Here is a 27,430-nt window from a genome sequence, read left to right as displayed (position 1 = left end):
TTGGGAAAAACATCCACCTAAGACCATGTGGGGGCATCCTCTTATAATCCATCTTTATTTGTAAAAATCCACATATAAAATCTTCAGTTTCCTTTTACAAAAACAAAAAGGCACATAAAACTACTCAAACTCTCATCCCCATGGACTGATGGTCGGACACTCCCCCCACCCCAACCTCCCCCTTGCTTTCTCCTCCAGTCCATGTTTCTTCGCGTTTCCTTTAGTTTCAGCTCGCTCCTGCCCAGGCACAGTTCTGCACTTGCAAAGATGAAGTACGCACACAGGGGAGATGGTGGAGAGGTGGCATGGGCTGTGTGTGGAATGTTTTACAGGCGCTTTTTAGTAGTAGGTCTCTTTTTCCACCCAACCTAAAGGAGGAGGGAGAAAAAGTTAGTCTTAAGGCAGCCCAAGTATGAGGTTCATGAGAGCTCCTTTTAGGCTCTGAAAACTTGCACTGTGGCACCTGAGCTAGTAAGTGACCCGTCACAATGGAAAAATCTTGCCAAATTGTTGATGTGCTCCAGCCTTCAGGCCCTGTTCCAGCTTTCTAGAACTACCCAAGCATTAATCAGTGTTTTCCATCTACTTCAGTGCATCGGTACTTTCATATACTGTTGGAGAATGCAGGGAGAGGGACAGAGAAAGTCCTTAATTTGAACTAACCGCACTATTAATGTTGAGGAAGGGAAAACACAGCAAAATACACCCCTGCCTAGTGCTCGGCACTGGGGGTCCCTGAGCATTGTCAGGGCTCCTACAGAGCTCAGCAGCATGAAGAGGTGGGGAAGGAAACATACAGATTAGCAGCATATTCTTACCACCAGGGTTGCGTCTGATAATGAGCTTTCTGACTTCATCGTACAGGAATATGAGGAGGGAGTATGGGAAAGCACAGAACCACCAGGTCGGCCTGTTTGGGAGAGGAGACAGTGAGAAATCAGGCAGCAGAGATGCTCTTTGCCTAGCAGAGCTCTGACGATGGCACAGAAGAGTGCAGGAAGGCTGGCATGTCCCAGCTTGCCAGTATGCCAGCTCCCACAAGGCTGTGGTTCAGCCGAGAATCCTCCAAGCCAAGAATTACCACCAAGCTTTCCGCTGCAATAGGTTAATCCACTTTTGGATATGAATTCCAACACGAGGTACGTCATAGCACCTTTGTTCATCTCTATACCAGCGCTTCCCCACCTATTAATCTAGGAATATTTCCTCTAAGTACACATAACCTTTGTGCCCACAGCCTTGCTCACTTGAACAGCATTGGTTTCCCTTACAATTTATATGTGCTAACATCTAGCTGCTGCAGGCATTGGGCAGAGGCCAGCTTTGTTGTTAGGAAATGCTCACACTTCAACACCAAACTCCAGACAACACTTCTGAATGGAACGCAAGATGCACCAGGATTTTTTTGCCATGAAAATTTCATGGCACTCAAGCCAGAGGACTGTTTGAAGTTTGAGACTAAACCCTGCCATGAAATGTTGCAATGCTGTTGAGCAATGCTTATGATGTTGGCACCCTCCCAACTGTTAGGAAAGTTACTGTGCACCAGCTGGTCATCTGTACCTACGTAGCATCTTTCAAAAGACTTTACTACTTGTGCTATTTCTGTGGAAGGTAGAAAAAGGCACAAGATGTCATCCCCAGTTCTTTAGTAAAGAAGAGTCACCTGGCCTATGTTTTAGAGCAATTCAACTGACTTTCTTTGGAGGTGCAGTCCCCTATCCATAAAAATACCCCATGCAAGTAAGTACAAGAGCAGCTGCACTAGAGCACACTGGTACAACTGAAGTTGTATTGCTCATTTTTAGTGGGGCACTGAACTGCAGGCTCCCCATAAACATTCCATAAGCAGTAAAGAAAAGCAAACCCATGGTGTGCCACACTACAGCAAAGGATCACTCACACTCTCTAGGCCTGAGCTCTTCCAGGTTAAGACTAGGTTTCATGCTCCACAAGCTCACAACTACTTTTATCCATCTCCCCACCCAAGCACTATTGTTCTGTGATACAGCCTGCTGCACAAAAAGCATGATGCAACTTACTTGAGAGGGTACATCCTCAGAGCAACATCCATCCCAGGGCAGTAGGAGAGGAAGGCAGCCAGAGCAGTCTCCTCAAAGAGACCAAATATTAAGATCTTGTTCCTAGTAGAAACAGGAAAGCAGTCAGGGACAAAGTATTTCCACAGATGACATCCTAAAGAACACCTAGTTGCCACACGGTAGTGAATGGAAACAGACATTCTGGTCTAGCCCAGAAGTCCATCAGGTGGGGACTATCAGGCAATCCAAGCTGCTGGCACAGTTGTCACGAGGGTCTTTTATGTCTCTAGACAGAGATATTCCAGTTCACAACTAAGTCAACCAGCAATTGCTTTCATCACAAATTCAGGAGGCTGGGGTTCATGCCACCAGATCTCTTGATACATCAGCTGCTCTGCTGCTGCACAAGGCTGTGTGCTCAAGTATGTCACTGTCCTTTGAGGTGGGCCAGCTCCCACAGACAATGCCAGCAGAAGTCAGCATTTCACTCTGTCTCAGCCTGACAACCGTAGCAGATACTACAAGAAAGAGAGCACCCAGTCCCACTTTTATCCACTACCAAGGCACCAGACTGTTCAAGACTTATACTAAGATGCCCAGACGCTGCTGGGATGAAGAACTAGAATGGCACGTGCTGGAGAATACACGGAGTCCAAGTCTAAATCCTCCATGGACAGCCTGACTTACTTCATCCCCTGCTGGAAGACTGAGTTTCTTCGGGTCTTACAAATGATCAAGTCTGCCCACTGCACAACCACAATGCTGACAAAGAAGGCCGTATGGCAAGTGAACTCCACTATTTTCCTCTGTTCGTAGGTCTAGGAAGCAGACAAAGCAGAGAGCATTCGTTCAGACATGCTGCCTTTGCTCTCTGGTGCTCACATGTTCAGCAGGCATTAGTATTCTGGCTGGCAGCCTCTAAGCTGTGCCTCAAAACTTACCCATTGCTGCCCATAGCTGTCTTCCACATCGTTAACCCATCGGTCATCCCACTGAACTCTGATCCCTAGCAAGCCAGAAGGCCAGAACCCATTCTCTGCCATGATTACAAAATAGGTGAAGAAACCTCCAAGGGCCTGGATCATACCTAAACAGATAAGAAAGGATGGTAAAACTGATGAAGCTACTGTGCAGTGCAATTATACAGAAAGCAGTTTGCAGGAGACCCCAACCACCTAAAAAATTACTCCTTGTGGGGCTCAGTCTCCAAGCAGCAGCTATAGAACTAGTTCACACTAACATCAAACTCAACTGCAACCCTTTTGCTGAGCAGCTTCTGCTCCCAACTTTGTACAGAGTTACTTCTGTTCTGCCCTGTGCTGTGATGGCATGGTACTCAAGGACACAAGATAAAACACCCTTTGTATTCTCATTAAGCCTTGCCCACCCCCAACCCTTGCAAAATACAGTCAAGAAGGTTCCCAAGGTCTGCTGCAATTAAGCATGAGCTCCCATCCTGTGAACTGGGCACGTCTCTGTAGCTGCCTTTAATCAAGGCTCCTAATACTGTGTGTTTAGGGATACACTGGAGAGAATCCTTTACTTCTAATTAAACTAACAATGGGATCTATGTTCTTGCTGAACAAGTCTGAACCAGAGGAGAGCTGGTTGTCAGCCAGTTCCTTTACAGCGCTATGCAATTAAACAAAATTACTGTGAAAGCGATTCAATGGATCAAGCTGCACAAGCCGCCGCTATGTGCCATGGGGGCAGAATCATGGCAAGTTAACAGCCTGAGGTTCTGGTTTACACATCCCAAACCTCAACCCTACCAAAATAAGCAGAACAGTCACTGACTCAGGACGGTGTATAACCCCCGCTACCACCGAGTTCAAATCAGTGCCAGAGAAAACAGACCAGCTTACCAATCTGCCCATAGGCCATGCTGATCAGCCGTTCATTCACCAGCTTATCTGTTTTGGGATTTCTGGGCTGCCTCTTCATGATGTCACTCTCTGCTTGCTCATATGCCAGGGAGATAGCAGGGACCTTTGGAGGTGGTAGGACTGCTGTTAGAACCATTTCAGTTTTCCACTGTATATAGCCTTCCCTGCCCCATGTTTTCAGCCTGAGAAACAGCACTGCCCAACAGCCCCGGCTGTAGTATTCAGGAAGGACCTTACCCCCTCCCCATCCCCAGCTGTTCCTTACATGGAACTGAAGGATTCCCAGACTCGGAGAGCCATGAGACAGAGAGTGTGGATTAAGGGAGTATCAAATAGTCACTTATTTTAAATCAGAACACTAGAGAAAACTGTATTTAAGCATTTTCCTTCCACCTGTCCTTTCTTTAGGGTACCTAAGAACACCCACATTTCTTTTTGAGACAAAAAAAGATGCTCACCATGTCAGTGCCCAAGTCAATGCAGAGGATGGTGACTGTTCCCAGTGGAAGGGGTATGTTGGCAATGATGAAGATCAGGAACGGCGTGATTTCAGGAATGTTACTGGTCAAGGTGTAAGCAATAGACTTCTTCAGGTTATCAAAGATCAGACGCCCTGGGGCAAGGAAGAGAGAACAACATAACTCTCACTTATCAGCAGAAGGCAGCCAAGTAGCTCATAGGTAGCTTCAGTGGTAACACGGGAAGGAAAAACGCTAGTGCAGCAAATTGAAGAGTTCTCTTGCATGTAAGGGTGAGACTGGGTGCTCCATGTACGGCATCACCTATTTTTGTAATATTTTTGGTCACGGCCATCAGGGTTCACTGCATACAGCAGCAGGATACTAAGCCCTGGTTTCTGAAGATCATCAAGAGCCCCTGGAAGTACCCTCTGTTCTGCTCCTGTTTGAGAGCTATTGCTCCATCAGGGAGGAAAATGTGTCAGACTCAGCTGGCAAAAATGACTGTAGGGTCAGTGTTAGGCAAAAGGACAAAGTAGCTTTTGTTATTCAGCTGCTTCCTACTGTTACCCATCCCAAAGGGTTGTGCTGGTCCCATGGAAAGGGAGAAGACTTTGAAGGGAGGAGGAAAGTGCTGCCCTCCTTGAAAACACTTGTCATGGAGACAAGCTCAAATAAAGGAAAGCCCTCCAGATGCCTCTATTTCAGAGGGAATCAGTAAGTAACATTGCTGAAGCATGCCACTTCAGCACCACTGCACACATGTTATAACTCACCTTCTTCAACCCCAGTGACAATGGAGGCAAAGTTATCATCCAGCAGAATCATGTCAGCTGCCTGCTTGGAGACATCTGAGCCAGCAATACCCATAGCAACACCAATGTCAGCCTTCTTCAGGGCTGGGGAATCATTCACACCATCACCTGTGACTGCTACAATGGCACCCTAGTCACAAAGAGAGGGATAAAAAGACTGATCATGTAAGATGTTTTGGCAGAAGAGCTTTCTCCTGTCTTTCAGGAGATGAAGCATAAAAGCCTATTTCACTTTGCTGTAAAGAGACCTCAGTTTCTCCTTGTCCTCCCCTCACCCCTTTCCCCGTTCTGACCAGGCTTGTCAGAAAACCATGCTGCTCTCTCCAAAGGAGACGTTGGACAATAAACATGTTGAATCCTCCTCTCCCAAGCACCTCCAGAGCATTTAGGAATTAAGTGTGTTAAACATCCTAGGATCAGAAGAAAGCCTCAGTACAAACTGAAGATGTTTTCCTGAAAGACCCTTATATTTATGTATTGTAGAGCAACCTGACATCAGCAGCTGAAGGCTGCTGACAGACTGAGATCTAGTCTGGCCCTTTACCTGAGGGCACTGAGAGGACTAAGCCCTGTCACTTCAGAAGGCAGCACTGGTTGGTAGTTTATACGTATGTCTGGGGATTTCTCCGATATGAAATCCTTGGACTCCCTCTCTTTACCTGTCGCTGACAGCCTTCCACAATTATAAGCTTCTGCTGAGGAGATGTCCTGGCAAAGACAATTTCTGTATGATGAATCAGAATGTCATCCAGTTGCTCACTAGTCATGTCCTTCAAATCTGAGCCATGAACAACACAAGCTTTGGCATCCCTGCAATCAAGAGACAACATAATGTTTTACTTCACAAGTTAAACTAAGTTTCTCATTAGTTATATTTGCCCCATAAAACTATGGCTCCTCAGTGCTCTAGGGAAAGATCAACGCCTGCTGTGCCTAAATGCTAATCCAGGCAGCCTCTGCACAGAAGTTTGATGCTCCAAGTTTAAAAGGTAGATGGAGAACACAAAGAAAACGACAAGACAGCACCAAGCAACAGACAAAAAGCCCCATGAGCAGACTAATTCTTTCCATGGCTTTTTAAAATGCATCAAGGCAAAGACTAGTTGTTTCCACAGCTCTTGGCCTCTCTGCAAGAAAGGAACCCCTGGCTCAGGCAGTTAGCTTCCAACATCACAAGAGATGCTGTGGTCTTCTGCAAGCAATCCTTTTTGCAACAGACTGATGATCTACACGTGGCTCTTCAGAGAGAGCTCATGCTATGCCAGTTCAGACTATTTTACACTCTTCAGCAACAAAAGCATGCAACGTTATATTTAGACTGATTTGGTACCCTGCACGCTACAGCAAAATACCACCTCTCTAACCCAGCATACCATCCCTTATAGGTCTAGGACACTACCCATGCAGCTCATGACATCACCCAGTTTAGACAGGGAAATTCCTTCCCCACCCTTATAGCCAGCTGCTGACCTGCTCAGTCACACAGCCCAGTAATCCCCCAGCCTGCATTGCTAGGTTGTGAAGTTACCCTCAAAAAAAAATAAAAAAAGAATTCAGTCACAATACTCATCTTCCCCGAGCAATTTCATTCCACAGGGTGTCTCTATTCACAGTTCATAAGCTACATGGCTACCCTCCAGCTCAAACACAGGCTGGGTCAAGCTAAGCAATGCAGACAACCCAGCCATTCTGCAAACAGCCTGCTTACGCCAAAGCACATTTTCTGAGGATGCCTCAGTTCTGCACTAGGCTATGAAGGCAAACATTAACCCCTAAGAGGAAGGAATTCCATTTTCACATTTATTCTGCTTGTAGCTACTGACTAGTGTCAATTCCTCTACCCAGCCCAAGTCCTGCTCCCTTTGCCCACCTGCAATCAGACCCAGCAGAGATTTTGAGAGCAAGAGAGCCAGAACAGGCTTTGAGTGATCAAGTTCATAAGTGGTGTTTCAGCTCTTTTCTCTAAACAGTGTAAAACAGTTAAACAGAGTTTACTTTTGGTAGCCCAGTCAGTCTGGATTGTGACTAACAAACCAGGTGTTTTCTTTTTACCAGAGTTTTCCCATGAACCTGTAACTTATCTTACTAAATAAGCTTGACTAAGTCAAGTATATGTTTGGGGGCAAAACTAGACCTAGCCTCTATTTAAAGATCTGGAATCACAGGAGTACGTGGTTGCAGGCTCTGCAGCAGCATTGCTCAAAACAGTCCCCAAACAGCCACCCTCCCTCCCCCATGCCACTTTAGATACTTTTTCCTGCCTGCTACGTTGGGCCAGTGACATGTGCTTGTGCAGTGACATGAACCAAGCAGGACAAACGCTCAGCTCAGGGGGAGAAAGTCAGCCCCCAAAAGACTCCACCCAGCCAGCTGTTTCTTTCCCCCAGTGTGGGGACAGACCATCAGGACAGGCAGCTATGGGGCAGAGAAGATGGAAGAAACTGCCCGAGTTTTCTGTACAGGGCTTACTCCTAACTATTTCCCACGCACAGGAGACATGCACATTCAAGACAGCCTTGTGCATTCTTCACATAAGTCATGACACACACTGAAGAGCCACAACATGCTGAGCTAAGCACATGCCAAGCTTTTCATGTCTAGGGAGAGATGCTGAGGGATTATCCAAGGCAAGGAGAGAAGCAAATGCTTAATTATTTGAACAGCTCTGGCCCTCCCCACCAGTCAGTACCTAGGGTTGACCTGGCTGACAGGAATGTTGAGTCGAGCAGCAATATCTTCTACTGTTTCATTGCCCTCAGAGATGATGCCGACACCCTTGGCAATGGCTTTGGCTGTGATCGGATGGTCTCCAGTAACCATGATAACCTGAAATGCAAACAGACTGTTGTGAAAGCCTTGCCTGTACTGCAGGGCAACACTGCCCAAAAGGCAGGGTCCCTTGAGACTGAAAAAGCCACGTGGCTTTCGTTCTACTAGAGAGCCCTGGCACAGAGCAAGGCTGAGGTACAGGCAGTAACCTGTTACCAGTATGGAAGGGATTGAGGTGGATGGAAGACAAAGAAAACTGTTAATCCTGAGTCAACAGATGCAGTTCCATTTCTAGCCTGTGCTTCGCTCTCTCATCTCAGTCAGCACTGTGGGACATGCAGAACACACCTGAGCCAAATCACATGCTTTGGGACACCATGCCATCAGTCCCTGCCAGTGCCCTAGCAGTTTGGAGTCTAACTCATTTTTCAGTCCATTAACATACAATCATTCATATTTAACTCAGAAATTAAGCCTGAAGTAGTGCTAGTTAAATCCTGATCAATACTTCTCTTCACTCACATTACAGCAACACAGAGAGTAAGGGAAGCCCTTTATATCTACAGGTATAGAGCAAAGCTATTTTCGACCCAGGAATAAACTACCTTGATCCCAGCACTTCTACATTTGCCAACAGCATCTGGCACAGCAGCACGAGGAGGGTCAATCATAGACATCAGTCCTACAAAGCAGAGTTTGTCTACAGGAAAGTTCACGTCGTCTGTATCAAACTGGAAGCCTTCAGGGAACTGATCATCAGGCAGAGCCAAGTGACAGAATCCTGTAACACATCAAACCCATGTTTACTCTGTTCCTACATATCAGAAGGCAGAGAGAGCGAATGCTTATTGCTTCTGCAAACAGCTACGCAAGAATAACAGGGCAGCATCAGAGGTTTAGGCAAGGCTATTGAGGCAGGAGTCACGCTCATGTTCTAACAACTAATAGCTGTTGCTAGGTGCCCAGACACAGCTTGGTTCCCATGCAGTGGAGCAAAATCTAATACCATGTGGCCCCATGGAGACTGAAGGTCCCAAATGCTTTGCTTCATTTTGATCTATGCAACCCAGCTGCTGGGCAAGACAAGACCCTGCAGGCTGCCTTTTAGATTAAAGGCTAAAGGCAGGACTGTTCCTATATGAATTGCTGAAGTGACCTTGACTCAACACTATGGTTACACTGCAGGAACAGTACAACCCTCCACTTGATCTGTGGGGACTCTGCACAGGAGTATGGGGGACAAATCTTTTCCAATTTATTAAGGCTGCTTTTCCTTACCTAACACTCTCTCCCCAAGGCCTCCCAACTCAAGGTAGGCATTCTGAAAAGCATCTTTCATTTCCTCATCCAGTGGTTGCTCTTTGCCATGAATAAGAATGGTGCTGCAGCGATCCAAGATCCTCTCTGGAGCTCCCTTCATCACCAGCAAGTAACGGGACTCTGATGGATTTGCGTTTTTGTGGATAGACAGCTAGAGTAGGAGACATGAAACCATTTTATAGACATGTATTGCGAAGGTCACAAGTCATCACCATCACTCAGTGTTTTGTGACTACAGTAGCTCAGGACAGTTTGTGATATTCTGCTCTAGTTTTCTTTTACCCCCACTTTAAAGAGGTTCACAAACTAAGGAATCACTATGTATTCTTTGACACTAACATATAACCACAGATGTTGCAATGGCCTTTTTCATACCCAAGTTCTACCTCTTAAGGTCATTTCCCAGCAGTTCATTCCTATTCCCAGATTTGAGCTCTTCCATTCTCCATGCACTACTGCTGCACAGGCAGGAAGCATGTCTGGTCTTTTCTCAGCAGCTGACACCTTAGTGTCAAGGCAGCTCCAGAAGCTCTTACACACTGTAACTAAGTACGGTCTGTTAACTTATAGTTTTGAGCAGTCCACAAGCAAGTAATGGCTAGACAAGATTTTGGTGTCAAAACAAGTTTTGAGGCACACTGTGTGCAAATTTACGTAAGTGCTTCACACAGCAGCTCTGCCTCAAGAGGACACATGCTTACCTGGTACTTGTTGGTAGAGTTAAATGGTATTTCCACCACTTTGGGATACCTTTCTCTCATCTCCTTGACAGAACCACAGCACAATTCAATGCATTTCAGAAGTGCAGACTCAGAGGCATCTCCTGCCACTGCTCTCTGAGGAAAGAAACAACTATCAAAGCGTACATCCCAGTGGACTCACCACAGAAGATCAGATATTCAAAAAAACCAAAACCAAACCAAGGTGTATTCATCTCAGCCCAGTCCCAGCTTCTACATAACGTATGAGAGCAAAGAATAAATAATTCTATTGTCTAGTACTGACAAATACTGCATTTCAGAATGCCAGGCCTCCCAGCCTGAGAGCAGCAGTCTTCTGGTGCCAAAGTTGAGAAGCCCTTTTAAAGGGCAGATAAAGTCAAATTACCAGGTGCAATCAGAGAAAGAGGCTAGAGGCTAAACTTTGAGGAGAACTGCTGTAAGTTGCTTCCCATGAAGAACAGCAAATGTGAGATAAAAACTGATGACATACACACAGAAACACTTGCATGTGCTCTCCCACCCCAATACAAGAGCAGCTTATCAAGCCTCTGGCAGAGAAGATTTAATCTGTTCATGCCTCCTCCCCTGTAAGGTTAGCACTGGTAGAGATTGTAGATGGGGGTTCTCAGCCCTGGAGATCTGTGTGTGCTCAATGTCCTGCTTGAGTTTCCTTTGCCACAGTTTAAAATCAAGTATTTCTTGCCCTTCTAGTCTCTTTGTCCATGAGAGGGTTTTGGGGTTTTTTTTTTTTTTCCAGTTTTATACTGCTTTTTGGTATCTAAAGACTTTTCAAAACTCCCCCCTCCCAAGTCTTCCTTAAATGGGAAGAACTCCAGCTCTTTATCTTAGGTCTAAAAAACATGACCTGAAGTTATAGTCAGAGGAGTGCTAGGGAAAAATAGTTTGTTCCATCATTTCTATTACCACAGCATCAGAACACCCTTGGGAAGAAGTTTACTAAGTGACATGACTAATATTTGACAGATTATAAGTGCTGTGCAGTTAATGTCAGCCCTGGCTGGGTCACAGCTTAGAAGCAGGAATCTGAATTGATGTTATGCTGGCATTTGCACCAGCACTGAACCAGCAAAAGCTTAAAAAGCCAAGACTTGCCAGTGAGAACAGACTGGCTAAAGACAAACAGTCTCCCACAACTGCTGCTCCCCCAGCTCTGGTGCCTACTTCTCCCAGCTCCCAGAACCAGGTGTTTGTAGCTTTTAAGTGTACAAATGCCAGAGATAGCGATTCTTGGAACAGTCAGACATTGGGAAATGCCTACGAAAGCCTTCTGGTCTTTCCTAGCCCTGTCTGAAGTATCTGACCTCCCAAACAGACAGTAGATGCCAGTGGATGGCAGGGAGTCTGCTGTGGGAAATGTGTCTTCCCAGTCCCATCTCCTCTGCCCATAGCACGTCTCCGGTAAGAGTGCTAGACTGCACAGAAGATTAAGAGTAGATACCTCTCTTTGCAGGTTCCTGTGACCCACAGGACGTAATCTCACTACCATTATGGGAGGGTGGTGGTGGGGAACAGGACAAACCTTTTTTTAGGAACTCACCTTAAGAATTGGTACATTTTCCTGGTTGGCCTGAAACACAGCACGGTTGCAGAGACCTGCAACTCTGGACAAAGCACTCCAAGTAGCTGAGCTCTTGTCAAAGGAAGCACCTGAAAGCCAAGGAATAATGTCAAAGAGTGCCCCCCCCCAAATCACATAAGCCCAAAATCCCACAGGCTTAAGAGCAGGAAGCCTTTACCTCAGAAACAGGAAACACTTAGAGCCTGTTAGCACACTACATCTCTTTCAATCCTCCCCCCTTCCCAGCTACTTGATGAGCAACTGATTATTTTAACACCCAAGGGTGAAATAGCAACAGTGCAAGAGAACACCTCTGCTTTCAAGATTCCAGTAACGGCTGCATCCAGCAGCAGCAGCGGCCATGCCGACAAAGCCAAGGAATTCTGGACAGATAACATTCTTTCAGAGGGGCTTCCGTAAGGGATGCTAGGTTCCACCTCCAGTTCTCTCACTTTATCCATCACCCAGGAACTGGATGAAATAGCTCCCAAAGGAAAAATGTTTAAATAAAGAAAGATACTGCTTCTCCCATGCTAGCTCTTAAGTTGGCTTCAAGGGAGATGAATTGAACAGACAGTTAACTGATAAGCTAATGTACTTTCCATGAAGTGAAATCTTGTAGGTTTATTTCTACTGCAGTCAAGCCAACCGTTGCCAGGCCAAAACTGAGTGCTTCCAAATAACACTTTATTTATAGCTTTGCACTAGTGTTAAAGACCAAGAACAGTAAAGCAGCTTTTTTAAGTGGTTCAGACAAGCACAATGTTTTGGAGTGGCTGGGGGCAGGGTGCAGCAGCACCACTGGAAAAAGTTTACGCTAATAACGTGTTGCAAGCACATTTCACAATGTAGATGACAGCTAGGAAACTCCTGAATTTGGTTGTACTAAACAGCTCTGGAGAGATAAGTACCTCTCTCAATTGCACAGCACACAGATTTCAGATTCTCTTCAATATCTAGAAGGAACTTCCTGCTGAAGTCTTAGAGTCACTTCATTCATTGCTACCACTGTGCAAACACAACCAGGATGTTCTGGGAAAACCCCTGTTGAAGGGCAGCCATCTAGTTCAACATGGGACATTTACATCTATGTCCAGTCTCAGGGTCAACACCTTTGCTGTCCACACTTTCAGCAGACTTAAGATGGGGCAATTTCATCAGATACCTGATTGTTTTTGCCAAAATGTACTTTGAAGTACAGAACAGCAAATATTTCTACATACAGGACAAACATAACGGGCTGAACGTTCAAGAGGCTCAAATTCCAATGGAGTAATTCTGAGCAAAATCAGCCTATATGGAGTTTAAGGATTAAACAGAACTGTGGTACAGTGCAAAGCTTTCTATGTGTCACTGCAAGTCTTCTAATGCTCATTGTAGATCATACATTAGAAGTCCTTGCACTGTGAACTTCACTTGAAAACTGGAGAGCTAGCAACACGAGTTCTTAGAACAGGTGTACAGGAAGCCCCAGAAAAATCCATTTTTTAATGAAATGCCTCAAGTACAAAGAGATGGTCTTACCACTCTGGTTCTCTGTAGTATCAGCCTCATGAATCTGATTGTCAAACCACATGTGCGCAACCGTCATGCGATTCTGTGTCAGAGTGCCTGTTTTGTCAGAACAGATAGTGGATGTGGAGCCCAGGGTTTCCACAGCTTCCAGGTTCTTCACCAAGCAGTTCTTACGAGCCATACGCTTGGCTGTTAGTGTCAGACATACCTGGAGACAAGGAAGAAGATGACAGGTTAGATGCACTTGTGCACTAATACACTGCTACCCAACTCACTGTGGGCATGGAATGACATGTAAGCTGATGCTTACATGCCCTGCAGTGATTCCGCAACTCCATGCTCACCCTGCCAGTGCAAAACAAACAGCAACATTCAGGCCCAGCTGCTAGGTTTAAATGACACATTCTACTCATCACAAAACCTCCAGAAAAGGACTCACAAGGCTTCAGTCTCCTCCTTCTCAGTGCATTAGGAAAGAAATAACATGCTCCGGACTGACATTTTAGTTAAAGTTGCAGTTCCCTGATCATAGAAACTCTCAAAATAGGTGGAGGCAAGCCACATATGAGAAGGCCCAAAATAGCTCTGGTGATAGGGCTGCAACTTACTGATGTAGGAAGTGAGCAGCCCCAGCTACACTTTCTTGCCAGAGGCTCTTATCTGGTTCCAGCTCCTAACTGTTCATTCCCTGGCTCAGCTGCTGCTCTGCTTCCTAAGGCTGCATGGAAGCCTCTAGCCCTGTCCACCACCACGCTCTACACAGCTGAGCACACCTAGATACTCCCACCATCTCTTCGGGAAACCAAACTTACAAGAAGCTCTACCAGCTCCCAGATCAAAAGCTGGGACTAAGGCGAAGCTTGCTGGATGCTCTGCCAGCCCTTCAGGGTTGTAGGGGCTGGTGTGTATGTGCGTGTAGAAGCCCTGAACAGTTCTAACAACAAGGCCCCTTCTTGCCACAGAAAAAGGCAAGACAAGTCCAGAACTCCTAGTCTTGCTCGCTTCAGTTCTACGATGCCAAGCCTCTGTGCAGGTCTAGCTTAGGGACCCATCTTCATTAGAAAAACAGCTGCAGAACTTGACATTGATTTAGGCAACTAGTCTGAATACACTGAATTTATAAAGGCTAGCCCTACACACTCACCACAGAGTACCTTCCATTACTTTACTGTTTACCTCTGTGAATGCACACTGAGCACGAAGCACTCCACTTCCTTAAGAACCATATATGTAACTCATCATATATGTATCTCATTCAATCTTTTTTCCTAACTTCACTCACCGTGACTGTTGCAAGCAGCCCCTCAGGGACATTGGCAACAATGATCCCGATGAGGAAGATTACAGCCTCCAGCCACGTGTACTCAAGGATGAGTGAAAGGATGAAGAAGGAGACACCCAGGAACACAGCTACTCCAGTGATGAGGTGGATAAAGTGCTCGATCTCCATGGCAATTGGAGTTTTCCCCCCCTCCAGTCCAGAAGCCAGACTGGCAATACGGCCCATCACAGTGCGATCCCCAGTGCTAATGACAATGCCACGGGCAGTGCCTAGAAGAGAGACAGGTTTTAGAAAACAAAAACCCTTCCCAAAACACACTAAACTGAGTTTGTTCAGACTGTCCTAGAGTTTAGCAAGCTTTGCCCAAGATAATGCAGGTAGGCATTCCAATGGCCAAAGTCTCCCACCACAGCTTTTTTTTTTTTTTTACTCTCTAGCAGCATGAGAAATAAGTGGAGATAAGTGCTGCACAGGATTCTCATGTGACTGGTCAAGCTGTATTCCCTCTCTCTTCTATCCCAGGGAATCAAGTGCCAATTGCGGGGAATTAGAGGAAGCCATCTTCAAGAAGCAGACAGTGTCCTCTTCCCTCCTTTAAGGGAAGGCCCATTTTCTCTCCCTGAGGCTCTTGGAAAAGACCAAGAATATCCTTCAGTTTTGCTGGGTTGGGTTTTTTTGGGGTGTGGGAAAGAGCAGGGGACAGTCTGCTGGTGAAAATCTGCCAGGAGAGGACACAACAGGAGTCAGGCAGAATTCTACACCATCACTGAACATTCACACCTTGACACCCTCTGGGTGTGGAAAAGACGCTCTGGGCTTCAGCACAAAGAGTACCTAGCACCATATTCAGAGCTGCAACAGGAAGTTCTGCCAGAGATGTTTGAAATTCCTGCATTCTGCAGCAGCTGTAGTATTTCTTATAGCTCTGCCTAACCATCTTGGTTCACATTATGTTATCTGCACTTTAACACTGCTGTAATAAGGCAGTCATGCTTGAAGACACACCACATAGCTGCTCCTTTAGGAGCAGCAAGAAAGAAAAAAAACAGTAGTGCTGTGGAGTCTTCTTTGCCCATTGTACAGTATTGCAGCTGGAATGGGCAAAGCCTTTGCTGGGAGCTTCCAGCCTGCTCTTGCAGGGTAGGAGTAGCCTACCAACTAATACACTAAACTCACACAGCATTTGCATTGCTTACCTATGCAGTTCAATCCCTAGCATTGTTAATACTTTAGGGAAGTAGGAAAGTCACATACCTTCCACACAGTTGGTGGAAAAGAAGGCAATGTTCCTGGTCTCCAGTGGGTTCTCATTGGAGAAGTCTGGAGACCTGGTCTGAGGCTCTGATTCACCAGTAAGTGAGGAGTTATCCACCTGCATGGAAGGGAGTACTTTGTCATACACAAGCAGGCAGATGCCTTCAGCAATGAAAGCACATAAAACACTAGGCACTCCCCCCTCCCTTCTCTTCTACTCCACCACCCATTCACAGCATAGAAGACATTCTTTGAAACCAGACTAATTCACCATCCCTCATAATGAAGTTTTCAGACAGCCTGTCACTGCTGTACCTTGCAACCATGTGCAGATATGATCCGAAGGTCGGCTGGAATTCTGTCTCCTCCTTTCACCTCCACTAGATCTCCAACTACAACACCTTCAGCATTTATGCTGATCTTCTCACCATTTCTGACTACAAGAGCTTGCTGAAAGACAGTAAAGAAACAACCTATGTCAAAAGCAACTCTTAAGGGGCTCAAAAAATCTGAGTATCTTAAAATAGTTGTGCTATGGTTCTATGAGGTTTCTACTTGTACTAAGATGTTTATCTCCAATATGTATGTTATTTAAGAAAAATAGCTATTTTTGTTTTCTTGATATTAAAGTTCCTTGTTGCCAAGGTGACAGTAAGATAGGTATGATACAGACTGTCTATGAAGGAATCTGAGTTCTAGTGCTTATCACACAGTTACTGAATGCCCCAGGCTATTGAGAAAGTGTCCTATGAATGTTAATAAGCTGGTGGAACTCACAGGGTGCCAGGAACTGCCCTGGCCTATTAGCATAGTTACTTGGGGCATAAAGAGGAAGGAGTCTCACAGACCCCTCGAAATTAAGAGCTAGTAACCCACACTAACAGCCAGGCCTTTTGCAACTGAAGCCGATGTTTAAAACAGTTAATAACCTTGAGCAAGCTACAGCTTGGCAGATCTCAAGGAAGTGTGGTGTTCCGTACCTGAGGCACCATGTTCTTGAAGGACTCCATGATCTTCGAACTTTTTGCTTCTTGGTAGTAAGAGAAACAGCCAGTAATGATAACCACAGCTGCCAACACAACACCCAGGTACAGCTACAAGGAGCAGAGAAAGTGAGTCAGAGGACGATCTGCCTGAAAGGCTTCCAGTTTGTCCAGATAAATTGCTTAGTATTTAAGTGCTCCATCACAAAGCATGGAGGTACTTGCAGTCTCTGTACATTTTGTACACAAAGGCTGTCCACAAGCTAGTGTTGTTAACACAACACGAAGGAAGTCGGCTGTTCATTTCATTATGTGGAAGCACTCCAAGACATGTTAAGCTCACACACTGAATTTCCCGTGCTTATGGGAAAAGCTTCTGGACTGAAGGCTTAGAGGAAGTTAATCTGCTTTGAGCCAAACAGGCTGCTCAAACTGCCTTTGAGGTAAAACAGACATTTTTACTTACATTATCATTGTTGGGCTCCTCCTCCATCACACTTTGTATGCCATAAGCCAGAAAACATAGAATAGCACCAATCCACAACAGGAGCGAGAATCCTCCAAAGAGCTGCCGACAGAACTTTACCCATTCAGGAGTGGTGGGTGGGGGTGTGAGGGAATTTGGGCCATCACGAGCCAAAATCTCAGCTGCACGTGCAGAAGTCAGACCCTAGAAGAGAGGTTCCTTTTATAAGCATTGTAGCAAGACTGACTGGGGAAGGTAGCTCTAAATTTGTTCATGTTCTGCCACAGCAACAAGGAGATGCTAACAGCTAATGGAGAGCTCCACAGGTGCCAGGGCTCTGCAACACAAGTGCAGGATGTCAAAGCTGAATGCCAAAAGACGAGCTACAGGATGCTGAATGCTACTTGAGGAGCCTACAGGCCATGGGGCTACAAACACTGAAGAAGGGCAGGACAAGGCGGCTACAGCAGCAGACTTTGAGCTCTGAGGAACAGCCCAGTGCAATCCATCCTATCAAATTATGGAACAAGTGAAAGCTGGGGGCCATAAAGATGATGACACTTTGGATTGGCCTTCCAAGAAGTTCAGCTTTCAGAAGCCAAGGTCTTTGACAGAAATATGCAAGTCTCGGTGCTGCTATAGAGTAAGAGCAGACTTGTTGCTATATGCAATCATGCAAAAAATGCATTAAGCAAAGCAAAGAAGAGCAAAGGTGCAAAACCACTGCAGTGTTTCTGCACTGGACTTTGAGGTTAGCTAGGACTTTTGCATACCTCTTACTATAAAAGGGTAAAATTTTAACTGCTGCTAGCCATCATTAAGTCTCTGGGCATGTGCTAGCTCACTAGACTACATCTGCAATACAAACATTTGCCTTTATTACAAGCTCCTCAGTGAAAAAAATAAATTCAAGAATCAACTTGACCTTGGAACAACTTAGAGGCAGATAACAGTGACTTTGTTAGAAACAAAGTCACTAAAGTATTGCAGCCAGGCTGTACAGTGGGAGGACAAAAAGAAGTATTTGTGAGTTCAACAGTTCTCCCAAAGCCTGGGAAACTTAACTAGAGGAAGGGAGATTAAACAGAAAAAGAAAAAAACCCCAGACCACCCAGACCTCCCTTTGTGAAGTGCTCTGAGCTGAGCCTGTTCCTTTTCAGATGAGGACAAGGAAGGAGGAAAAACAAAGCCTACCTACCCGACTCAAGTCTGTTCCATATTTACGATGAAGTTCATCAAGGCTCAGCTTGTGGTCATCCTGAAAGACAAGAAATGGTTGGAGGGGGAAGAGATCAGCAAGAACTCAGCAATTCCACCCCACAAGCCAGGTTTCCTATCTGTAACAGTCTGGCAAGATAGGAAGACTCTAGCTCATTCTCTCTGTGAAGAGAATCTCAGTCTCATTCCGCAACTCAAAGCAGTCTCACCTTTAGTGTTCTTGTGACTATTTGGGTATGATGTGATAGCTTTTTAAACAAACTCTGACTATATCTCAGTGCAGTCTTTACACCCCCAGCAGATTCTGTGAAGCCTCAGTGGGTTTTTGGGGGGTGGGGGGGGGGGGTGCGGGAGGAGGGGAAAGGAAAGGAGTTGGAAAGGAAGGTAGGAATGTACAGAAGATTAACCCTGTAATTTCACACATTTTTAAGTAATACTGCCAGCTTCAGCAGTGTTTCTTCCTCCAAAGAGGCTCCTTTTCACAACCAGGCTATTTTTCAATTGGTTCATGTTAGTGCAGAGCAGTGCCTCACTTAAACGGTTGTACTGGAGGGAGCAGATGCTTTAAGTTAGCATTGGTACTTTAAGTAGCATTGCTACTGAACACAAAATCTCATCTTGGAGCAAGCTTTACTATCCCCTCTCCCTAACAGAGGGGCCAAAAATCAAGAGCAGCAGATCTAAGCTGGATGATGCTCACAGACAGATGTATAGCATCATCCAGCATTCACAGATGGGGATTGGAGACACTCCCTACAGCCTCAAACATGATTAGAAGGAATAATACTGAGGTCAGTCTGAGCAGAGGCCAGCAAATGGAGCTGTACAGACTTAACTCCTCAGCTGGAACGAAAACAGCAGTCTCACATGACAGCACAACAAAGCCTGCAATGCTGCTATCCAGACAGCGCTTGCCTGGGTGAGGAAATGCAGCTACACTGTGCTACAGGCAACGCAGGCAAGCAGAGACTTGGGTTCCGTGTCAAGTGCCTTTTGAGAAGTGATGTTTTCAGGGCCTGCTGCGTGGTCATCCTCATGCTGAAACACTTGCAGCATGTCTGGCTTGGAGACACAGGGGACGAGAAGGGAGAGCAGTGCCGTCAGTCACACCGTGCTGTCCGCACACCAGCTCTTTTCACTTTTAGTCACATGAGGCACAGGGCTTTGGGGGTAGTGAACATTCTTAAAGCTGCTCTTTCCATGCCCTACACTCTTACCATTGAGACTTCCTTTTTAAGCTCATCCATGTCCCTCTCCTTCTTCCCCTTTTTCTTCTTGGCGCCATGCTCTGATGTAGCAGTGGGCTCATACTTGTCTCTTCCAGCCTGCAAGAGAAGACACAGTACCGTTAGAAACACCTTACAGTCAACTTCTACAGCAGCAGACATGAACTATGCAAATGAGACTGCCAGGCAGACAAAATGATTACGGTTTATTAAAGTTATGCCACTTCAATAAATAAAAAAAAAAATGAGCTAGTGAGCAGACAAGTCTGCTCAACAGCATCCCCAATGCACAATGTCTGGCTGTAATCTGTGTAAGTCTAGCTAGAAGCAAAGCAAGCTACATGCTATTCAGTCAGTCTTGATGTGTGAGCCCCAGCTCAAGCTGAAAAAGTGATGAAGAGCAGAGAAACCAATTCCTGAGTGCATACGTATGTTCCCTTCAAGGCATTAACTCCTCCTCCTCCCTCTCAGTCTTCCACATCCTCTGGCAAGGAGCAGCCTATCAACTGAAGATAAATAAGAGGTGGTATCTCTGACTCGTCAAATCTGGGGGATAAGTTCCAACACTTTCATTCTCAGTTTGGCACTCTAGCTGGCTGGTTACGCAACAGAAATCTGCTTTCAATTTATGGCAGTTTGACTAGCAAGAATGGTATACAAAGCAGTAGTACACTTTCACAGATTCAATCTGTGCTCAGTCCTGCTTACAATTCACAGAGCAGATGATTCGCTTAAAGCCTCTTTATTCAGATGGATTTTCATTCACTTTCATTATGGTTAATTCTACATGAATTCATGCAGAGATTTAGATCTTGTCATGATGGGGTAAACAAGCATCTAAGCACAAACAAATCATGATGTAGCACATATAAACATCACTTAGAAGACAAAAAAGTACAGAATAGTTACAGGCAGAAATAATCCTGAACTGCAAGAAGTTTGGACACCCTGTAAGATACCAAAACCAGGCACCAGGCCAGCCTTGCAATGCAGTTCGTTCATTAAGTACCCCATACATTTCCAGACTCTTGCAAGCCTCCAACAGCAGCTTTTCCCTCCCTTCCCTTCCGCGTGGGACCTATTACATCCCTGCCAAGTTTTATGCGGTGAGATTTTCACCCAATAAGATCCTCGAGAAGTATTTTGAGATGAAACAGCAGTTAGTGGCACCAGAGTCAAACCATTAACAAGATTAAGAAAATGTTTCAAAGGCATCACCTTGCTTGATCTTTGCATGAGCACCTCAAATCACAAACTAGATTCCTGAGAGTGATCTGGACACAGAAACTATTGTTAGGATCCAAGAACCATCCTGCTGAGCAGCAAGCACAGGAAATTTTTATTGTTTACTCCAAAAGTAGAAACCAAAACCAAAAGTGAAACTACATGGGGAAAAAAAGGAAAAAAATAACGACTTTTCTAAAAGAACCCGTCAGTCACATCTAGACAATGATTTTGATTGTTCTGAGAAAGCTCTGTGCACACCACTCTGCAGCCATAGTCATACATTTCACATGCACAGAAGCCCTCTCTTGCTCTGTTCAGTAAAGGCAGGCTTTGCATCCCCCATATCCTTGCATGCAGCTATAGAGCTGTGCAATAGAAACAGTTCTTAATAAGTGGAGCCGAGCTGTTTGCCTCCTCTCGTCCAGGAAAAGGACACAGAACTACAGACTGTCAGCATTCCTGACATTCTCTTCCCTGCACCTAAACTCCCATTTCACTTCTTAAAAAAGCGAAAGCCACAGAACTTAAACCAGCACGGTCCTCGCATTCCAGCATCACAAGAATTTGCCACGGGGCAATTCACAAAAAGTCACCATGAAGCATCTCTCTCCTGCAGTCTCCAAAGGAAGCAACTTTGATTTCTGCTAGAGCTCTAGCAGACACGTCCAAATACAGTCCTGCACAAAATACATGCTTCTTGATTAGTGCTTGAGATGAGAAATGATTTCTAAGGAAGGTGAAGGATCTGGTGCCTTGACTAGCAGGCCATCATCTTCAGCTTCACCCCTTCCCCCCAGAAAAGGTCGGCAAGCTCTTGCAGGTGATCTAAAAACCTCCTGGTTCTTTGAAACTTCTGTGAGAAGTAGTTACTCAGCTTATCGGGGGCAGCGGTGAACAGCCCAAGAATATAAGTGTTTAGCTCTTTCAGCTGCAGAGATGACCTACAAGTGGGCAAACATGAAAAGGTTCACTGCCCTTGTTTAAGCACTATTTGCTTAAAAAACCCACCTGAACAAAAACCCCAGCGATCAGCTGCAGTCAGGACAAGAAACAGAGTTACTCATTTCTTTAAGCGCCCAAGTATGTAGGTCTCAATGGAGTCCATCTTACCAAGAAGCTCAGAGTTCTTCAGTTTAAAAAAAAAAAAAGGGCACAATACTTTCCCTTCTGTTGCTTTAGTACTGCATTCCACCCTTACAGAAAAGGTAAGTCAGTAGCATCAGTTTCAGCTCTTGCTATAGGATCATTTCATGCAGAGTCTGAACTTCCTGCTCCATCATTCAAATCTGAACTTGACACAGATCACAGTCAAACTCCTGACCCTGTTCTGTGCCTTCAGGGCCATTGCCTCTCTTCTGGCAAGATGAGCCCAATCTGTTCAACAAAGGCTTGTGCTGGCTGGGCTGCCAGGGGACAAGGGGTTCATCCCACCCCTCAGTGCTGTAGGATTTCCCTGCTCTCCCCTCCTTTTCCTGCCGTACAATCAGAAGGCAGCCTATGGTACTCCAGATCCACATCTTATCGAGAAGTAATCACATGGCCTGAGCACAAAGGAAGGTCTATCTCATCTGAAATGTCACCCCTGTTACTTGACTTAGCCTAGGAACTCTGACTCATCAAAACTGCCACAGAAAAAACAACACAGCTTTTTTTTCCATTGGCTTAAGCACAACATTTGTACACACCAGTGTAAGAAGTTTTATACAGCCCCCAGAAAATCCTATTGTCTTTCAGATACAGCTTATGCTTTTCCGCTCTGGACTAATTGAGCCATTCACGGCTGATGTTCTCAACACAAGCCATGATTGACCAGGAAACGGGAGGGGTGCAAATCAGCAGACAAGCTCCGAAATACCCTATTCTAACATCACCTAATCCAACAAGACATGTCAAGTAAGAGCCAAAATAAATTACACAGTCTTTGGAGGCCTGGTCTGTTCTAGTACTTATGTCATTATAATCAACTGTGCAGAGAAAACAGAAAAGTTACTGTCCTGCTGCCTCATGAGACAGTCTTCAGTAAATATATTAACCAGATGAGTCATGATACGGACTATGCCTATTGGACTGGAAACACCGCTCCATGAACCTACGCAATCTTAGCAAGGGATACAAATGCCTTCTCTGGATCCTTCTTCCTCCCTCCTAAGAGCTGTGTTCAATCTCCTATCTTTAATCAAAAGTCTAATCAATTGAACAGACTCTCAGCATCTAGGACAGTACAAAGCAGTTTTTACTCAACAGGTAGTAATTGCTCACTGTAAGCAGACTGCTGCTTCCCAAATCATGGAAGGACAAGCCCTCCTCCCATGACAAGGGATCTAAACCTTGCAAGGGTTTTCATCATCAAGGTGAAAACAGGACCACCCACACACCTTAAGTCTTCTCTGGATATTAGGACAAACACTTCCACTTGAAGACCCAAGTGCAGAGCTGGCTTTCCGCTGCACAGCTGAGCAGCCCTTCCTGGTTTTTCAGTGCTATGCCAACGATGGAGTGTCATCTCCCACACCTCTTTGCCTGGAATATTAGTGCATCTTTACCATCAATTCAGATGTCTCTAGTAGTTGTCAAACACATGAAGATGAGTGGACTGAACACAGTTCTCCCCTAGAGGGGCTGGTGACTTCAGCTACCCCTTGAAAAGGCCTGGGTGAAGCATGACCTTCTGCAGTTTTCAGCAGGTCAGGATCCCACTGGGCTGTAGGATTGCAACCCACAGGTACAGACTGCTTGCCAGAAACTCTTCACCCTGTTACACCGCTTTTGCAAAAACGTGTGTTGACGAGGCCCAGGGTTTTCTTTGGCAAAAGGAGTACCCTCTACCCATAGTAATAAAAAGTGGGAATGAAAAAGATGGGGGAGGGGGCAGAGCAATATATTAAGATTTCTTAATTGCACCAGATAAGGATTGCTTTGATTTGCATAATTTCCCCTCAGCTGGTCCATTATGCAATAAGTCTTCCTAGTTTCTGACAGGGAAAAAACCCTTAAGTGAGGTTCAGGCATTAGCACTGACCTCCAGAAGCAACTCAAAGCACGCACTAACGACTGTGTGCTATGCCTGTGCAGAGAGGAAGACTGAGTGAAACATGCTGCTGTCTGCAGACAGCTTCCAGGCAGCTCTGAACAGAAATGAAATCCCGTCTGCTTTCCTCCACTACGCACACCCCCTTGGATAATCTGCTTTTTGGGCTGAACAACGTACCCGGGCAGCTCACGGCCCTCCCCTCGTCCCGTTACCATTTAAAGTAAAACAGACACTCCACTCGGTTTCTCCTCACAGCCACAGAGACAAGGAACTTGTTCTCTCACACTTACACTCTTACTTTCTCTTCCATCCCATGCTCCCATGGAAAAGAGGTTTCCTTTTCAGGCACCCCAGCTCGGGGCAGGCACATGCTGTTCAGTGTTGCATCCACACACTGCCTTTTTCACAGCCTTGCTCTCTCACATCCCCATTTTTCAGGCAGTCCCCAATTACCCACATGCATTCTCACTGCTAAATGAGCAAATCTTGTGACTTGCTACCAGAAAGCCTGAGGGTGCCATACACTGTTGAATTATCGCTCGTGTCAGCGCTTCAGTTTCAGGCCAACTGCTGTATTATCCATCCAACCTACAAAATCTGAAATGCAAGGAAGACAGCTAACAGCTTTCTATATTAGAAAGTGTTTGTACCTCCTATTAGTCCAGCCAAGGCAGCCTAAGCCCCGAAGCCTTTTGCATTGCAGTCAAACATACACACACAACTCTAAGGCTTCTTTGATGATTTAAAGCATTCAGAAGACTACAACAACACCAAATCCCCCCTCAATGTTTTATCTCTTAGATGACCTCTTACTGTGCACACTGCCCGTGGGCCACGAGACTGAAATACACCACGCTGGGCTGCCAAGCATCAAAAAGACTTCACTGAGGAAACCCCCCCCCCGCCCAAAAAATCCCAAAACCCCACCCCACATACTCCTCAACCCCCTTTTCCAAGTAACTGTCCATTCAGCCATGTTCTTGCAGTTCCCCCACTATTCATCTGGTTACGTCAACATTGTCGCCGTTGTACCGCGCCGATGAGGACAATGCAAAGTCAAGTCAGTATTTGAACAGCACTTGGGAAGCACAGAACACCTGTAGGCAGGGACAACGCTACCAGCTCTGCATCTCACAAGCCCTGCGCAGCCACCCTCTCCTCGAGAACCAGAGGAATTTGGGAATTTTCCAGGAATGAGTCTAAACCAAAGGTAAATAAAAGTCTACACACCTCCTACTATACAAGATACACAGGGAAGTATTTGAAGGGAAAAAACCAAACATCCAAACAATAAAACCCAGAAACTGGTCTTTACTTTTTCAACATAAAATAAAATTGGAGCAACCCAAGAGGTGTTTCTGCGCCACACAGGGGCGTTTGATCAGAACACCCAACTTCAAAAAGTCTTCAATCCTGTTTTCAAGAGCCTTCACGTACACTTTTCTTTAGTTAAAAGACATGATCTGAATTAAGGCCTTCTCCTCCTTGTGGGCTATAAGGTAGAAACAACGCAGGTATAGGGCAGAAACCGCTGCACAGCCTTCTGTGAGGCTTTTATCACCCCAACTAACAGGACAGACACGATGAAGTCAGGGGCGATCACCTCCCTCCTGCCACCAACTCCCATCACACCCTCACTGCTACCAACAGGCACATTAGCCCTAATAAGCCCTAATAATCCTGACAACCCCCCTTCCCCCCCCCGGGCCCTCGTGTTTCAAGAAGTCTAAAGTACTCTTACAAGACAGGGGAGCAGCCACACTCCACAGCTCAGCTCCAAAAGGGCATCAGATAACACCCGCCCCGGGGGCTGCGGGCCCCACACGCCCGGGGGCGGGAGGCCCCTTTTCGGGGGGACTCGGCGTCAAGGGGAAGGCGGCGGGGTTTGGGCCGCCACCACCCCACCTCCGGCCCCGGGCTCACCGGCACAGGGCCCCCTCCGCGGCCATGTCTGCGGCCGGGCCCGCGGGGAGAGGCGGCCGGCGCCTCGCTCCGCCGTGTGCGTCTTCCCCCCCCCACCCCCCGCCCGTTACTTCCTCTCCCGGCTGCGGCGGGCGGGGGCTAGGGCACGGTGCTCGGGGGCAGGCGGCACCGGCGCCGCCCTCTAACGGCCGTTACCGCCCGCCCCGGCCCCGCCGCCTTCACACACGACGTGGCCGCCCGCTGCCTCAGCCCGGCACGGACAAAGCGGAGCCCCGCCCGCCCCAGCCGGAGGGCAAGGGGGACCGGCCACGCTCCGGCTCCTTGAATTTCCCACTCCCGGCCGCACGCCCACGCCCCGGCCATGCGCTCCGCCCCAGCCCGCCCGCCCGGGCCCCGCCGCTCACCCCCTTGCCCATGGTGCCGGGCGACTGCGTGCGGGTCAGGCGGCTGGGGGCGAGAAGCGGGGCTCAGCGGCGCCACGTGTCCCGGCCGGCGGCAGGTGCGGAACAATAGCAGCGCCCCGGCCGCCGCTCGGCTCCTTCTTCTTCTTCTTCTTCTTCCTCCTCCTCCTCCGCCGCCGCCGCCTTCTTCCGCGGCTCCTCTCCTTCGCCTCGCCCCCCTCTGCCCCCACCCGGGTCGCTCCTCTCCGTCGCCGCAGCCGCCCGCAGCTCCAAGAGCCGCCGGCTTCCCGCCGCCTAAAGAGCCCTCGCCGCGCCGCACCGCCCCGCCCCGGCCCGGCCCGCCGCACCGCCCCTCCGAGGCGGCGGGCAGGCGGCGACGGGACGGAACCGGGGCGGGGGCTGTGGGCGGGAGCAGCGCCCGCGGGCCCGGCCCCGGCCCCGGGTGCACCTTGGGGCTCACCTCGGCTGCCTCGCCGCGGTGGGGGGAGGCGGGTTCGGGCGCCGAGGCTCCTTCCGCGACGGGGAAAGTTCCTCCTGCCCTCCCAGGGGCGAGGCCGCCGGGGGGCGCCGCGCCGGGCCCCAGCGCCGCCGCCATGCCGGGCCGCGCCGGGCGCCGCGCCTCACCCCCGCTGCCCCCCCCCCCCCCCCCCCCCCCCCCCCCCCCCCCCCCCCCCCGCGACTGTTTGGCGGTTTGTCCCTCGTGACCGTCGCCCACGGTCACGACGGGAGCTCGCCCCGCCGTCGCGGCCGCCTGAAGTCTCGGGGTTCCCCGTGGGTTTCGCGCGGGTCTCGGCGGCACTGCCGCCCCACACGGAGGGGCACAAGACCTCCGGAGGCCCCTTTCCGCCCAAACCTGAGCCTGAGCCACTGCGTGGGGTGCCGCGTTGGTGAGCTGCGAGGGGCAGGCGTGGGTGGCATGGCGCCAGAAACTGCTTTAAAGCGTGGCGATCGCTGAAGAGTTACAGGGCATCTTTCTGTGCCCTCTGCTGCTCAGGGAGCCTGGCTAGGGGACCGTCATCGTTCCCTTGGGCTTCAAATTCTGGGAAAGACGGATGCAGAAGTTGTGACTGTGCGTTTGATCAATTTGCTTTTTGCTTCTGTCTAGATTCTCTGGCAAAGAAAGTCAGCTCCTGCTCTTTTTCGTTCTTGATGGTTTAGCGGAACTTCCAGGATCCTGTGTGAGGTTGGAAATGAGAAAGTGTTTCAGTAGCCTCTTCCCTGCAGGAGGCTTCACCTGCCAAGGGCCCCAAAAATCAGCTGGGAACTTCTTGTGGAGGAGGAACAGTTATGGCACTGCCCTGCTAAGCAGGGCT

General features: G+C 47.5%; 1 protein-coding gene across 1 annotated transcript; it reads right to left on the bottom strand.

The window, feature by feature from the left end:
• Nucleotides 1–174: 174 nt before the first annotated feature.
• ATP1A1 (ATPase Na+/K+ transporting subunit alpha 1) lies at nt 175–26,322 on the bottom strand. The gene is made up of 23 exons (XM_050915178.1): nt 26,121–26,322; nt 19,527–19,634; nt 18,290–18,349; nt 17,092–17,295; nt 16,623–16,736; nt 15,958–16,092; nt 15,643–15,760; nt 14,389–14,657; nt 13,116–13,314; nt 11,571–11,680; nt 9,992–10,126; nt 9,249–9,441; nt 8,576–8,751; nt 7,891–8,027; nt 5,861–6,011; nt 5,163–5,331; nt 4,387–4,541; nt 3,908–4,031; nt 2,984–3,129; nt 2,730–2,860; nt 2,043–2,144; nt 819–910; nt 175–368 (listed from the first exon to the last, which is right to left on the bottom strand). The coding sequence occupies exons 1-23, from the start codon at nt 26,130–26,132 to the stop codon at nt 340–342; spliced, it is 3,069 nt and encodes a 1,022-aa protein (XP_050771135.1). The 5' UTR covers nt 26,133–26,322; the 3' UTR covers nt 175–339.
• Between the last annotated feature and the right edge of the window lie 1,108 nt (nt 26,323–27,430).

Source organism: Gymnogyps californianus, chromosome 1 (assembly GCF_018139145.2).
Source record: "Gymnogyps californianus isolate 813 chromosome 1, ASM1813914v2, whole genome shotgun sequence".
Lineage (NCBI taxonomy): Eukaryota > Metazoa > Chordata > Aves > Accipitriformes > Cathartidae > Gymnogyps > Gymnogyps californianus.
The sequence above is the reverse complement of the archived record's forward strand: the minus strand, read 5'-3'. Positions and strand labels throughout refer to the sequence as shown.